Source organism: Emydura macquarii, unplaced genomic scaffold, assembly GCF_026122565.2.
Source record: "Emydura macquarii macquarii isolate MOO-44397 ecotype Brisbane River unplaced genomic scaffold, CSIRO-AGI_Emac_v2 contig_318, whole genome shotgun sequence".
Lineage (NCBI taxonomy): Eukaryota > Metazoa > Chordata > Testudines > Chelidae > Emydura > Emydura macquarii.
The window spans coordinates 3,172,988-3,188,863 of record NW_027130455.1 but is presented as its reverse complement, the minus strand read 5'-3'; the positions used below and the strand labels follow the sequence as shown (position 1 = coordinate 3,188,863).

Sequence of the window (15,876 nt, the reverse complement as noted above, 5' to 3'; positions counted from 1 at the left end):
AGTAATGGAATCCTGAGTCTCTCCCTCCCCCCATGCACAGCTGAGCTGCTGTGTGGTTTTTCAGCCTTGCACAGGCAGAGCCCATGATTCCACCAATTTCACTTCACGTACAAGCAGCCATTCTATGCCAGAACTGTTGTGACCATCCTGATAATCAGTCAGGCTGGTGAGAGCCACCTTCTATTAAAATAAAGAGCTTACATATCCTTCAGAATTGGGCCTGTCTGTCTATAGTACATACACAGTGTGTCTCAAAAACTACTTTGGGAAAGAGCAGAGTGCTTTGAATATATTTGGCATTAAAGAGGCGGGAAGAGAGAGGAGAGAGTTTCTTTTTCCCCACCCTTCTGTGTCTTCATACAACTGAGCAGTGTAACTTTTAGAGCTAGATTTTATGTCACATGCAAATATTTTACCACCACCACCCCTTACACACTTATGTGCTGGAGGATGGAGATGGAGACACTGGGTATGTCTATACCGCTGGCGGCAAAGTCGCCACCACCAGATCGATCTTTCTGGATCGATTGAGCGGTCAGTGTAGACCCGCTCAATCGATCAGGAAGTCAACTGAATAAAACCACCCCCTCAAGTAGCGTAGCACTGCGTTCCTGTCGGCGCAGTGCAGTGAAGACGGCGCTCAGAAGGGAAGCACAGCAGTCAACGGGAGTTACGCAAGCTACTCTGCGTAGTTTGCGTAACTCCCGTTGACTGCCGCCGAATTTCCAGGTAAATGTAGACCAGGGCATTCCCTTTTCTTTGAAAATCAGGAGTGGCGTTCTTTCAGTATCTATTCATTATGTCTATTGCATTCTTTAAGTCAGATTATTTATACTAACTACCAAATTTGTTTTTAGTGACTTATTATTTATATTACAGTAGTGCCCAAAATGTTCTCAGCACTGTACAACCATATGAGAAGACATAATCCTTGTCCCCAAGTTCCTTCCAAGAGAGAGTGAATCCTGCACTGTTCTTCTTCAGTGACATATAGTGTTGCAACAATATCCTGAAGCTCAGCAGTGTTTCTAAGCAGCTTAAAAAACAAAAAAGATATTATTTGCTGCAACATACAACCTACTGTAGATTAAAGAAAAATAAAATAGGGAGGGCAGTCAGGGAGCAAAATATTCATTTTCATAAATAAAATGATCAGCTATGACGGTCCTCCTTTTAATGTTTTAAATAGAGTTGTAAGCATCAAGTGACATATTTACCGACAAAGGCATAGAATTCTCTAAGGGTTTGATACTGCATGGTGCTAAGCACTCTGGCCCTTATCCAACAAAGCACCTAAACATGTGCTTAACAGTAAGCACTGGAATGATACCATTGATGTCAGTGGGACAAATTTGCATGCTCAGAGTTAAACACTTGCTTAAGTGTTTTGCTGTATTAGAGTAGAGTCCTCAGTACCTTGAAGGATCAAGACCTAACATATTCTATTACTGTATTGTATAAGTCTTGCTGAAACTTTAGTGCATAGTTCCTTCATAGACTTAAATATATATTGGCTTACTTACCAATTAAACTAATTTTTGTTCAGATCAAGAAGCTCACTTCCAATTCTCGGTTTTTTCAGAAACGTATTACTTGATTAATAATTCAGCATTTTAGAAATTTTAATATTCCTCAATATATAATGAACACAACTTCATTACATTCAGTTTCCTTTCAGGTGATTTCCAGCATTATGATGGTCATTGCAGTAATTCCTGTAGCACTAACTTGCAACCTACTAAAGCTAACATATCCCACGTTACCATTGATGGTGGCAGCCTTCTGACCAATTTTAAATCATCTAGAATGAATGGATTTTTCTCTTCTTCATCAAATGGTAAGAGATTGTATTTGTTAGGTATCACTGTAGTAAAAACAACAGAGAAAGTGCTGGTAAAAGCACCAAAAGACATTCTGGGGAAAATTTTCAAAACCTTCCAAACTGTACCCATAAAAATAGTCATGCACACATATAATTGCACATGCAGAACCCATGTAAATCAAGTAACTGTAAGAACATTTCACATGTAAATCAAGTAACTGTAAGTACAAAATGGGCATATAGTATCTGTTTGGATATGCAAGTTCCTGATTTGCACCTGCAAATTCCATGTGTGGACGTATTATTCCCTGCAGGTGTAGTTTAGAGGCTGAGTTTTGAAAATGTATTAAAATGATGAAGAAAACTGAATTAAGTTTGCAGTATAGTATCTAGCCTAGGCTTATACAGCTGAAGAAAATTGTTGCAAGGATATAGTGTTTTTTGTTTTAAATACATAAGAACATAAGAATGACTATACTGGGTCAGACCAGTGGTCCATCTAGCCCAGTATCCTCTATTCCAACTGTGGTCAATGCCATGTGCTTCAGAGGGAATGAACAGAACAGGTAATCATCAAGTGATCCATCCCGTCACTCATTACCAGCCTTTGGAAAATAGCAATCCCTGCCTATCCTGACTTATAGTCACTGATGGATTTATCCTCTATGAATTTATCTAGTTCCTTTTTGAACCCCATTATAGTTTTCTCCTTCACAACATCCTCTGGCAAGGAGTTCCACAGGGTCACTATGCATTGTGTGAAGAAATACTTTCTTTTGTTCGTTTCAGACCTGCTGCCTATTAATTTCATTTGGTAACCCCTAGTTCTTGTGTTATGAGAAGGAGTAAATAACACTTCCTTATTTACTTTCTCCACACCAGTCATGATTTTATAAACCTCTATTATATCCCCCTCTTTAGTCGTCTCTTTTCCAAGCTGAAAACTCCCAGTCTTATTAATCTCTCCTCATATGGAAACTTTTCCATACCCCTAATCATTTTTGTTGGCTTTTTCTGTACCTTTTTCAATTCCAATATATCTTTTTTGAGATGGGGTGACCAGATTTGCATTCAGTATTCAAGATATGGGCATACGGTGGATTTATAAAGAGGCAATACGATATTTCCTTTCTTATTATTTATCCCGTTCCTAATGATTCCCAACATTCTGTTAGTTTTTTTGACTGCCGCTGCACATTGAGAGGATGTTTTCAGAGAACTATCCACAATGACTTCAAGACCTCTTTCTTGAGTGGTAACAGCTAATTTAGTCCCCAAATGTTAAAATGAGTACAAATATTCATAAATTAGCAAGGCAAAAAACAATACATAGCTAAGGAACTCCTGTATGTACAGTGGTGATAGTAGAATCTCCTTGATTGAAACTTAGTCAAATGAATTCAATTCTGTGAATTACAGGGCATCCCATACAATGTGCTGTGTGCCCTTAATTGCTATTAAATCCAATGGACCTGAGACCATGCAGCCCTTAATAGGAGGCACTGATTACCCTGGAGAGTCAGGCCCTATGATTGTTTCCTAAATGTTGCCTATCTTATAAAATGGAATTATTGTTTGGCATGTCATTAGGTGTTGTATCACAAAGGAAACTCAGAAGTTAGTTAACAATTCAATTTTCATCCACCTTAGTTATTTATAGAGTACAAATCAAGTATTTATAGAATACAAATAGCTATAATATCAAAGTGCCAAAAATCTCTCTACCTCAGTATTTAACATGCCTTTACAAACTGGCTGCTTTTTTGTGTTTCTCATTTTAGGTGCCGTTCCTGGTATAAGACGAAAAGAAATTTCTGACAACAGTGAAAATAAAAATAGAGCTCTTTTAAAACAGAGAAGACAAATTGTAGCCTCTGCAGGAGGGAGACCCACTCATCGTGCACAGGTAAATATCAATTTCAGGGACATTGAACTGAAAATATAAGTTGAAGGTTGTCACAGAACAATAGTCTCCTACTGCTATGTACATGCTAGAAGATTAATGGAAAATAAATACTGAAGTAAAGTCAAGATGTTAATTTTAGAACAGGAGATTCTGATTCCGTGATTAGTTACTTTACCAAATGATTGATGCAGATACACTGATTTTATTTGATGGATGATGATACAATAATGTGATAATTACTCACTGTCCTACTATTGACCAGCTGCATTCTGATTGTCTTAGAGAACATATTTACTGTTCTTCAGCCAATCAGAGACTAGCCATACAACTTGCTAGCTGAACATAGATATATAGCAATCTGACTGACTGGTGCACACTCTCAGCTCACCTAAATAAGAGGTACAGACAAACGTTTGTAACAACTCACTCAGTACCCAGATTAACAAAATAAAGATGCAGATACAGTTCCCCCATTCCTCCCAGGGCTACACTCGTCCTCATGATTCTTCTGCCCTTTTCCTCCAGGACCACAAATGAACCCTCTCCCTCCTTTCTCTCTTTTTCTTTCCTGGGAAAGTATGTAGAAATATGAATACATTAAATAGAAATGTACCCAGCCAAAGGTTTGTGTGCCTTTTGGGGTTTTTTTCCCTTTTATATTTTTCACTTCTTATTTCCTTCTTTTTCTCCTTCCCTCTCCCACTTTAATTTTTTCCTTTTGTTTTCACACAATTTTCTTTTTTCCTCTTTTTCTGCTGCTTTCTCTATTTCTCCTTTAATCTCTGTTTCTCTCCCTACTTTCCTCAACTCTTTTTATCTCCTACCAACTTTTTCCTCTCTCTCAAACCATGTTTCTTTCTGCCATCCATGTTTATGGTAGGCCAGCTCCCAAGCTTGGAACTTTTCTTAAGGACACATGGCCTTTCTCCTTAGCTGTCTTCCTCTAACACTAGTTAGAGAACCTAACAAGAGAATGGCTTGGACAGAAAGATGCAGGAAGGTAATTGCTGGTATGTGATGCCGCCAAGAAGAGCCTATATGGCATTCAAGTATATTTGGAGCACTGAACTCGTATACAGCTAATACCTTAGGGAATAATTTTCTATCTGATCTTTGTTGTAGGGCATTATTGAATAATCTGCACTTATTTTGCACATGGATTTTCCATGGACATAGGGGAGCTCTCTATGCAAAACAAATGCAGAATGCACAACAGAAATCTACATTGAAGGTCAGAGAGGAGAATTTTACCTTAAGCTTGAATTTTAGTCAAAAATGGAAATTGCATGCGCTAGTTACACATAATAGAACTTTATGTCATACGATTTGTGAAAACTTTGAGAGGGCCAAACAGAAGTCCTAATCCTGCACCTGCTTAACCTTACTCATGTGAATAAAGTTAAAGTGTGGGTATGTGCTTGCAAGATTGAGGCCTAAAATCGATTGAGGCCTAACTTGCTTAATTCTTTCCAAGATTTATATTATTATGGGTATTATAAAACACCAGCAAACCTGCAAGGTACTAAAATTAGTTACTTGCTGATTATCAATATTGTATATGTATTGTTAATTTAAGAGAGCCTTTTGTTCACCAAAAAAAATAAGTCACTTTGCTGGAAACAACACAGAAGTTTCCTATGGTTTAAGTGTCTATCAGATTACATCACCAGTGAAAAATAATGAGTACTTTCAGGAAACTACAAAGGAAAGTCACAGATTCCAAGAATCTTCCGTTTAAAATGAATGAGACAGTCCAACAGTCCTGCAAACATAAAAACAATTTCTCTGCATGTTTTCATTACTTTTCAATGGTTGTCATAGTAAAATGCTTTATCTAGCCTTACAACAGATGTATTATTTTCTTTTGGAGTTTTGATGCTATAAACCAGTCATCAAAAATACATAGCCCATATGTTACCATATATCTTTATAGAAGACATACAGCTGTTATGAGATTCATTAATCATTGTTTATTCCAAACATAAATGTTTCCTTTGCATAAAAACATTTTATTTTAATCATTTTGTATATATTAAGCATACACAGCAGAATAAAATATTGACGTAGCTGTTAAAACTTGTAGTGGTAGTGACATTTTACTGGAGTTTGATTTAGTTTAAAGTAATTTGATACAGTTTACATCATGAATGCTGTTATTGGCAACAGGCTACCTGTCATTGATTTCAAAGCTAAATAGACTAGACTGATAGGCATAGAAAAATGGTCAGGCTTTTGATTAGAACTTTTAAATAACATTTCTAATAGTCACTGGGCTCCTAATTTTTTTAATATTTATAAAATACATGAATTAGTATTAATAAAAACAAAATCAGTCATTAAAGGATTTTACAAAATGCACATTTAGGAGAGATTAATAGATTCTAAGACCAGAAGGGACCATTGTGATTATCTAGTCTGATCTCCTGCAAAACACAGGCCATAGAGCTTCACTGAAATAATTCCTGTATGAACTGGAGCATATGGATTAGAAAAACCATCTAATCTTGATTTAAAAATTGCTAGTGATGACAATAAAAAGATATTGTATATAAAACACAATATCGACATATCGGCGGCATACTTCCCTGGCAAACAAAACATCATCGCAGACAATCTAATCAGACATTTTGCATGAAATCATGAGTGGGAATTGAACAATGAAGTCATCAAAGAAATTTTCCACCAGTGGGGATGTCCAACAATAGATCTCTTTGCCACGAAACAAAATCTCAAATGCCACCTTTTCTGCTCAACGGCAGGACTGGAACCAGGATCGATAGGAGATGCCTTCATATTCAACTGGGGCAAGAGACTACTATATGTGTTTCCACCCATACCAATGATACAGAAGACCATGCAAAAAATCAAGGCCGACAAGGCAACCAGGATAATGATAGCACCAGCCTGGCCCAGACAGACATGGTTCTCAGATCTCCTGAGCATGTCAATACACAAACCGATCACACTTCCCTCGAGACACGATCTGCTCTATCAGAATGCAGGACAAATTTATCACTCAGAGATACGAAAACTTCACCTCACAGCATGGCTAATAAGTGGTTCTGTCCCAAAGAATTGCAATGCTCTGAACAGGTGAGACAGCTATTAATAAACAGCAGAAAGCTAACAACAAGGAAGACTTACCTGCAGAAATGGCATAGATTCCAATCATGGTGTGAAGAGCGACGAATTGACACATCATCTTCTTCTATTCCGATGATTCTTGAATATATAATGGAACTAAAGAAATCAGGGTTATCAGTTAGTTCCATAAGAGTATATCTATCGGCGATCACTGTATTCCACAACAAAATAAACGATACGACAGTATTCTCTCACTCTACAGTAAAGAGCTTTAGCGGGGTTACAGAGAGTATTTCCAGTAGTTTGTGACCCCACACCATTGTGGGATTTAAGTTTTGTACTCAGAGCCATTACTAGACCACCATTTGAGCCTCTAGCAACATGTTCGTTCCTCCACATGTCCATGAAGGTTTCATTTCTGGTTGCTATTACATCTGCCCGACAACTAGGAGAGAGTAGTGTGCTGATGGCTTATCCTCCCACACAATATTTCACAAAGATAAAATCACCCTTAGACCACACCCTAACTTCCTACCGAAAGTGGTGTTGGATTTCCATAGTAACCAACCCGTACACCTGCCTATCTTTTATCTGAAACCGCATTCCAATCCACAGGAGGCGGCACTACACACTCTGGATGTCAGAAGGGCCGGACCTTTCTACCAGGAGAGAATGAAACCATTTAAAAAATCAGACAAATTGTTCGTGTCACTAGCGGAGCGCTCAAAGGGCAAGGCCATCTCCAGCCAAAGACTATCTAAGTGGATTTCAATATGCATTCACTTATGCTACGAACGAAAAGGCTTACAGGTTCCCTCAGGGACCAAAACTCATTTCACAAGAGCAATATCCACTTCTGTAGCCTTCTTGAATGATGTTCCTTTACTGGACATATGCAAGGCTGCAACATGGACATCAGCTCATACCTTTATAAACATTATGTTATTGATAAGGCATCAGCCAGGGATGCCTTACTAGAACTAACGATACTGTCATCCGTACAAAACAATTAATTCCGAAGTTCCTCCTCCTCTACAGGATACTGCTCTACAGTCACCTAAAGTGGAGCACACACAGGGACATCACTCAAAGAATAAGAAAAGGTTACTCACTTGGTGCAGTAACTAATGTTCTTCAAGATGTATGTCCCTGTGGGTGCTCCACTGCCCTCCGTCCTCCCCTCTACTTCAGAGTTCTAACCATGGACTCTGTAGTGGAGAAGGAACTGAGGGGGACAGGCTATGTGTGCGATAGAAGACGCACCAACAGCGCCACAAGACAAAAGCTGTGAGCACACGGCCCGAGCAAGTACTGCTGAGAAGATCTCCAATCAAGGCCGTGGGACACGACAACACCTAAATTGGAGCACCCACAGGGACACACATCACGAAGAACAGCAGTTACTGCACCAGAAGAGTAGCCTTTTCTTCTCTAGCTAAACCTAGTGATTTATTATTGTTTCTACTGTACCTAGTTTGTTGTTTAGTACCTGTTGGTTAGTTGTTAGAGTCCCAGGGTCAGGGCATGCTAATCCTTCCCGCCTCAGAAGGGTCCCTCACTGCTGTGAGTGTCAACTCCAGCATCGGATCCTCCATCGACTCCAGGTAGTGATAGAGTCCCTCACCACCTGGTGGTGCCCTCGACTCCAGAGGCCCTCTAGGCTATAAAGGACCTCCTGACACTGCCCGTGCCGCCGACGCCAAGGGATGGCAGGCCACTGCACCGAGATCCGGCACCGGCAGATAACAGATCGAGGGACAGATCAGCCTGACAGTCCCTGTATTTGAAGCACCGTTCACCGGTGCGTAGATACTCTCTAGGTCAGGACAGCGTCAGACTGGGCTCCTGCTGCTGGTCTCCAGAGGACCGGCACCAAGTGGAACACCACTATATAACTGCAGAACGATGCAGGTCACCCAATTCATGGCACGTTTCCCCGGCACCGCGATTCCACTCGGCTAGCCCACATAAGAAGCCGAAAGACAAGAGCCAGTCCCATCACGCCCATCATTTGGGCTCACCGTACCGCTCGCTGGCGCCAGATCATCAGTGAGCTCCGCACAGCACAACACAATACTCAAGTCGGCACCACCTTGGCTGTCAGACAGCGAGGAGGTTGTTCATATCAGGCAAATCCCAGCCCCAATGACTGACTTCCCGACGTGCTGCCAATGGGAGCATGGCCACAGGGACAATGGCCCGGACTATGGCCTTATTGGTGGTGATTTCCCTCAGGGATGCTGCAAACCGGCTCCGGCACCACACTCCTCTATCCCCCAGTGTTCAGCACCACACCTGGACTCAGACTCTGACCAGGACGGTTCACGCGCCTCGAGCCCGGAGGGAACCACCATACCCAGAACGGAGGTCGCTCCCCTGCTCAGATGCCGGCCTCATCCTCCTCGTCACCGAACGAGTCAGTCGTGGGACCCTTGGGCACCATCATTCCCTCTCTGGATCTGGGCAACTGGTATGCCGCTCTCGATTTAAAGAATGCTTACTTTCACATTGTGATCTTCCCTGGTCACAGAAGATTCCTGAGATTTGTGGTAGGAGACTGCCATTACCAGTTTGCAGTGCTCCCTTTTGGCCTCTCAGCTGCACCAAGGGTCTTCACCAAGTGCATGTCAGTGGTGGCAGCATACTTCCAAAGGAGAGGAGTGCAGATGTTCCCTTACCTGGAAGATTGGCTTATCAGGGGCAGGTCAAGGTCTCAGGTTCAAGCCAGCATCCTGGTTACCTGAAATGTTTGCCAGGTGCTGGGTCTCCTAATAAATGAGCAGAAGTCAACATTAGTCCCTGTGCAGAGGATAGAATTCATTGGGGCGATGCTGGACTTGTCCAAGGCCAGAGCATTCCTTCCAAATGAAAGGTTCCTGGCAGTGACAGAGATCATAACCCTCATTTCGTCTCACCCCTCACGACAGTAAGGGTATGCCTCAGCCTCCTGGGCCACATGGCAGCCTGCACCTACGTGGTCCCCCATGCCAGACTACACCTCAGACTCCTCCAGATGTGGTTGGCATTGCTGTACTCTCCAATCAGGCACCACCCGGACAGAATACTTACAGTTCCTCCGGAAGTACTTACCTCCCTGGTTGGTGGACGAGCCCACGTCAGGTACTCTTGGGAATGTCATTCCAAGAGCCCCAACCCAACACCTTTCTCCTTTCCTGGTCAGGGAACTTTTTGCACACCTTCCCCCAATCCCTCTGATCCATACGGTCTTCCTGAAAGTGAGGAGAGACAAAACACGGGTCATCCTTGTGGCATCAGCATGGCCCCGACAGCATTGGTTCAGGATGCTGCTGGAGCTGGCGGGGCCCAGGCAATGGTCCCTGCCGCTGCGACCAGACCTCCTGTCCCAGAACCACGGTCGCCTGCTTCACCCGGATCTAGCCTCCTTACACCTGATGCCGTGGATGCTCTATGGCTGAGTCAGGAGGAGCAAGCCTGTTCCTCCCAAGTTCAGCGCATGCTCTTGGAAAGCAGGAAACTGTCTACCAGATCGGCTTATAGAGCTAAGTGGAAGCACTTCACCTGCTGGGCAACTGAGCGCAGAGTTTCCCTGATGGAAGCATCAATTCCAATAATTTTGGAGTATCTGCTCCTTTTGAAACGAGGGGGGGTTGGCCTTCTCATCCATCAAGGTCCATGTGGCAGCCATATCTGCTTTCCACCCCTTGGTGGAAGGTAGAACAGTCTTTTCACACAGAATGACAGCCAGGTTCCTTAAGGGATTAGAAAGACTTTTCCTGCCAACAAGGGAGCCTTCTCCTCAGTGGGACTTGAACTTGGTACTCTCGAGACTCACCAGGCCCCCCTTCGAGCCCATGGCTTCGTGCTCCCTTACATACCTGTCCTGGAAGATTGCCTTCTTGGTGGCTATTACGTCTACCAGGCGAGTTTCAGAGATCAGAGTATTAACATCAGAGCCACCCTAAGAGTGTTTTATAAAGTCCAGCTACGCCTGCACCCGGCCTTTTTGCCTAAAGTAGTCTCTCATTGTAACCTTAACCAGGATATTTTCTTACCTGTCTTTTGTCCCAAACCTCACAGCTCCAGTGAAGAGAGGCATCTACACTTTCTTGATGTGAGATTGGCCCTGGCATTTTACATCAACAGAACCAAGCCTTTTCACCATTCAATGCAACTCTTCGTGGCAGTTGCAGAGGGCTGCCGGTTTCTTCGCAGTGGATCACAACCTGCATCCGAGCCTGCTATAAGGCAGGCTAGAGCAGCACCTCCGGTGTCCTTGACAGCCCACTCAACAAGAGCACAGACATCATCTACGGCCTTCCAAGCTCATGTCTCCACATTGGACATCTGCAGGGCAGCTACCTGGTCATTGATATGTACCTTCACGTCCCACTACACCTTGGCGCAGCAAGCTTGGGACAATGCTGGCTTCAGTAGAGTGGTGCTTCAAGTGTCACGTCCATGAACTCCTGCCCACCACCGGAGACACTGCTGGTGAGTCACCTAAATTAGGAATGGACGTGAGCAAGTACTCGAAGAAGAAAGAACGGTTATTTACCTTGTAACTGTTGTTCTTCAAGATGTGTTGCTCATGTCCATTCCACACCCGCCCTCCTTCCTCTCAGTTGGAGTTCCAGAAGAAGGAACTCAGAGGGAGGAGGAGCCGGCAGCACCTATATGTGGGCGCATGTGCACGCCACTGCAAGGGGTGCTAGTGCTGGTTTGTATGGGTACCGCTAGGGGAAAAAAGTTTTCTGGCATCAGTGCATGTGGCGCACGCACACACCCCTACACTGGGAATGGACATGAGCGACACATCTCAAAGAACAACAGTTATGAGGTAAGTAACTGTTCTTTCTTTTGAAGTTTTTGGCAAAATGATGGGAATTTCTTCTTTGTAGGTAGCACTAAAAACAACATCTAGGAAGCTTTGTAAATAACTTTCAGATGAATACCTCTTGTTGACTATCTAGGAACATATTTTGAATCATATTAATTTTTCACAATTCTATTCATTTCGAATGAAATTCAGCCTCGTTTGGAGAACCAGCATGAGGCCTATACAGCACTTAATTCCTATTTAACACCAATTTGAGGGCTTATGTGGGACTTAAGGTTTTGTGCTGGCCCTTTGCACTGCGGTGAATTTCACCATCACTGCCAGCAACTATTAATGCAATAGCAGAAATCAAAGAGATCCAGTGAAGATGGTTTGATGTATGGAAAAGTTTACATATGACATTGCAAAGATTAAGCTTATTTAGCCTTAAATAGAAAAAAGTTAGAAGGAATATCAGAAGGTATCTGTCAAGGACTTTTGAACCCAGTATTCCTACTGAAATTTCTGTTAAATATAGCGGAAGTGTAAAACAAAAGTCAAGCAGAATGCCTCTAAGGTCTCTTGATACCATAGATCCTCTCCACACTCCTCCAATGCAGGCTGTTGCTTAGTAGCCACAATATAGTCAAAGGTATATAGATATTTTTGTGTGCTTTAAAAAAGCTTTATTAACTGCTCATATTTTTAATAATATCTTTTGAACTTGAAAACACACAGCCTGTAAACTTCAGCAACATAAATTATCTTATTTAAATAAAACATTATAAAGCTCCAGAAGTGTTAAGATTATTTTAAATAATATTTAAATACTATTCTGATAAAGTAATTAATTTTTACAGAATACAGTACATGCTGTCCAGCTAAGTCCCTTTCAATGTGCATTTGAACCAGTGCAAACTGTGAGTGGCATCCCTAATTCTGATGAAGGTACAGTAGCTCATTTCAGGTCTATTCTGTGTTATAGATAAAATAGTTGCACTATACATCAGCTACTGCCTTGTAGCATCAATGATTCTGAATCAGGAAGCATGGTCTGTTGACTGGAAATAAAGATTTTTCCACTTAAAGGTAATACAGCACAGTACGACATCACTTATATCTGATTGGTGGCTTTAGAAAAGCATCATGAAAAAAATAAGTCTCTATTCCTGTAGTGTTGTATTTTTTTAAGTGTATGATAGCTACATGTTCAGATACAGTATGTCTCTATTAACTAGTTGTAAAACTGGCAGGACTGGCTCCTCCTCCCGCTATCTTCCCCGCTCCCATATTAGGAGCACAGGCAACCTTAATTCTGGCATTTCCTAACTTTTGAATGCATGACTTTGTGACATTAATGTTCTTTTAATGTGGATTTTTGTGTGTAATATATTCAAGAAGAAGAGCAGTAGGTCTAGATGTTTTAAAATATTCTAATTTGAAAAAGCTGAAACTGTGACGAGCTCTGTGAAATCTTTAGTTTCAGAAAGCGCGGCCCAGTTTCTGCTGGCAGAAAATCTAATAGGTACTTCAGTTACAGAAGATGAAATCCTGGCTGCTATGGAAACAGTACAGCCACCTGGACAAACCTTGGTGCTTAACAGGGCCCAGCGACCATGCATGAGTGCACTGTCACTAGAAGAACAGAAGATCCTTCAGTCACTTGATCGTCTCAATCAAAGGCTGCAGTGTAAGTATGATATATATTATTCTGTATTAAGTGCATAGTAATGGCTTAAATTTTAAATAATGGTTTGAGTGACATATGTAAACATAAAATATGTGAATAGAAAGACCTACAGGTGCCTCAGTTTCCTCCTGTTGCATTTTGCTGTTTAGTAAACATACCAAACAGTAGGTCAAGCCTGAAATCCTTATTCAAGCAAAACTCATTTAAAACAATGGGAGTTTTGCCTGAGTGAAAACTAAGTAAGATTTCTGGATTTGTCCCTGTATTTTTTTAAATCCGTTAAACTCGTGTATGCTAACTGGTACCACATCATATGGTAGGCTGACTGACATATCAATACAACTTCTAAAAAGGAGTTCAGGTTTTCTCTTTTCCATAGGAGTGGCAGAAGCAAATGAAAGAGGAATCTTGCAACAACTGGGAATCTTTGCACAGCTGTAGCACAGGGTCACTGCTCCCAGAAAAACAGCAGTTCCAACTTCTCTGTTTTAAGGAGCAGTTTTGGCACGATGTTCTCTGGATTAGGCAGAAGGAGATATTAAATGAGAAACAGAAATGTGCAAAAGAAGATACTTTATGAATTGTAGAGGAATAAGAAAAAGAGAGACAAATAGAGGCAGATAGAAGAGCAGGAGAGAGACAGGAGACACTGAAACTAAAAAAGATAGCAAAGCAACAGACAGAATGAGAAGATAATTAAAATAGAGAAAGAGTGAAGAAAACTAGAAAGTAAAAAGAAAAGTCCAACAAGGAATATTAAGGGAACACTGAAAGTAATGTAAACATAGTGACTTTAAACCATACAATTACAAAAACTAAAGTAAAAATATAAAAATCACATTGCTAATGTGCATTTTAACTACTGCACATTATATTCCAAATTTATCAGACATTGGGCTCAATTTCCTTTTTAATCTAAGCTCCACTAGGTGCAACAAGAGGCATGGCCATCAGAGAGACTGTTCTGGCTCTCTAATTCCGAGTCAGCCCACACTGGTGGTAGGTAGAGTAGCTGACATGTCCCAGCACTGCCCTAGTATTTTCTCTCCCCTGATGGACCGCTACATAGAAGCAGGGGAGGGTGGCTGATGCAGAAGTCTACTCTGCTAGCTTTACCCCAGCAAGGAGATTACCTCCACAAGAGGAATTATACCAAGACATTTTACAGCCAGAATCCAGCCACTTTGCACAGTGAGTAGAAGCATCCTTCACCAACTGATGTTTCCAAGTGGTTTTAGCTCCAAGTCACGTAACCCTACATAGAATTTGTTGCAATAATCCATTCTGGATTAAACCTTCACCACCCCTGCACCCTTGTTTGTTTGTTTTTTTCACCGAAAACCTAAATCTGCAACTAAAACTACACGACAGTGTGCCTTCAACATAGCCATCTAAATTGCTAACCCATTCTGCGTTGGTTATTTTTGTTATTATCCCATCTCTGAGGAACTGGCCTTCTCTTTTTCAGAATTGGATGTCTTTTTAGATGCTAAATGTTTAATTTACAATTCCAAATTCTAAAAATACAAATAAAGTAGATGTTTCAACATCCCTCAGGCCAAAGAAAAATAGTTAACTTGTTAAATTGCAGTTAAATTGTTATATTTTCCAGTTTTCAGGAAAGTTGGTGCTGAATTGTTGACTATGATTCATGTTTTTGTTCTAGAATATGTTTTAAATAATTGTTCTATCATAGTTTTGTACTATTTTTAGATGTCCAAGAAGCCATTGCCAAAAACCCATCCACTTCAAGTGTTTTACAGATAATCTCTCCTTTGGTAAGCATTCAGATTTACTATTATCTGCCTTTGTGAATGAATTTACATTAAAAATATAATAGACAGTCTTCACATTGGTTTGTGTTACAATTAACCAAGTTACTAGAATTTCAGATTGCCATTTGTGTGGGATAATGTCATGGCTGTAACAGGTATGTCTGATCTACTGGTCAGAGCCAGAGGTGGAACTGGGGTTGCAGTCGGGAGTCACATCAAAGACAGAGTCAGAAGCCATGCCAAGGTCAGAGCCAGGATCAGAGTCAGAGACACACCAAGGGTTAAGCTGGAGGCAGAAGTAACACTCAGGGTCAAAGATGGAGTCAGCAGTGGGGGTCCGGGCAAGGAAGCTGGAACCAAGAAAAAGGAGCAGGGCCTAGTAGCAGGAGAGGGGACAAGGCATGGTGACAGGAACAAGGTTTAGGAGCCAAACAAAGAATCAGGGACTTGGTCTCAGGTGTCTAGGTAGCAACAGGCCAAGCAACTAGTTGATCAGACAAGGAGTAGGACAGGAACAGGAAACTTTATACCCAGTGGTATCCAATCAGTAGTCTGCTGCTAGTCACCTGACCCCACTGAATCAGCAGGCATGGCATTAGCCAGGCATTAGTTGCAGTTCCTTCATCTGATCCTGCAGTGCAGAGTCACAAAGGTGGTTGTTGCTCAGCAACCTCCCAGGTCTATGTTTGACACCGTTAGAGTCTAACAGGTAGAATAAATTAATGAACTGTATATCCATTTACCCCAGCTGAGTCTCTGGCCTTTCACCTTTAGAAAAGCTTGACTTTAGGTGAGAATATA

The 15,876-nt window shown here is 41.6% G+C and overlaps 1 protein-coding gene across 1 annotated transcript in view; it reads left to right on the top strand.

Annotated features, from left to right (window-relative positions):
• The window catches only part of CEP126 (centrosomal protein 126), a 71,605-nt gene that overhangs the window by 43,230 nt on the left and 12,499 nt on the right, over window positions 1-15,876 (top strand). Inside the window, exons 7-11 of the mRNA XM_067567167.1 lie at window positions 1,679-1,837; window positions 3,604-3,728; window positions 12,471-12,558; window positions 13,091-13,300; window positions 15,014-15,078. Of these exons, the coding sequence (XP_067423268.1) occupies window positions 1,679-1,837; window positions 3,604-3,728; window positions 12,471-12,558; window positions 13,091-13,300; window positions 15,014-15,078 (647 nt within the window). The remainder of the gene's footprint in view (window positions 1-1,678; window positions 1,838-3,603; window positions 3,729-12,470; window positions 12,559-13,090; window positions 13,301-15,013; window positions 15,079-15,876) is intronic.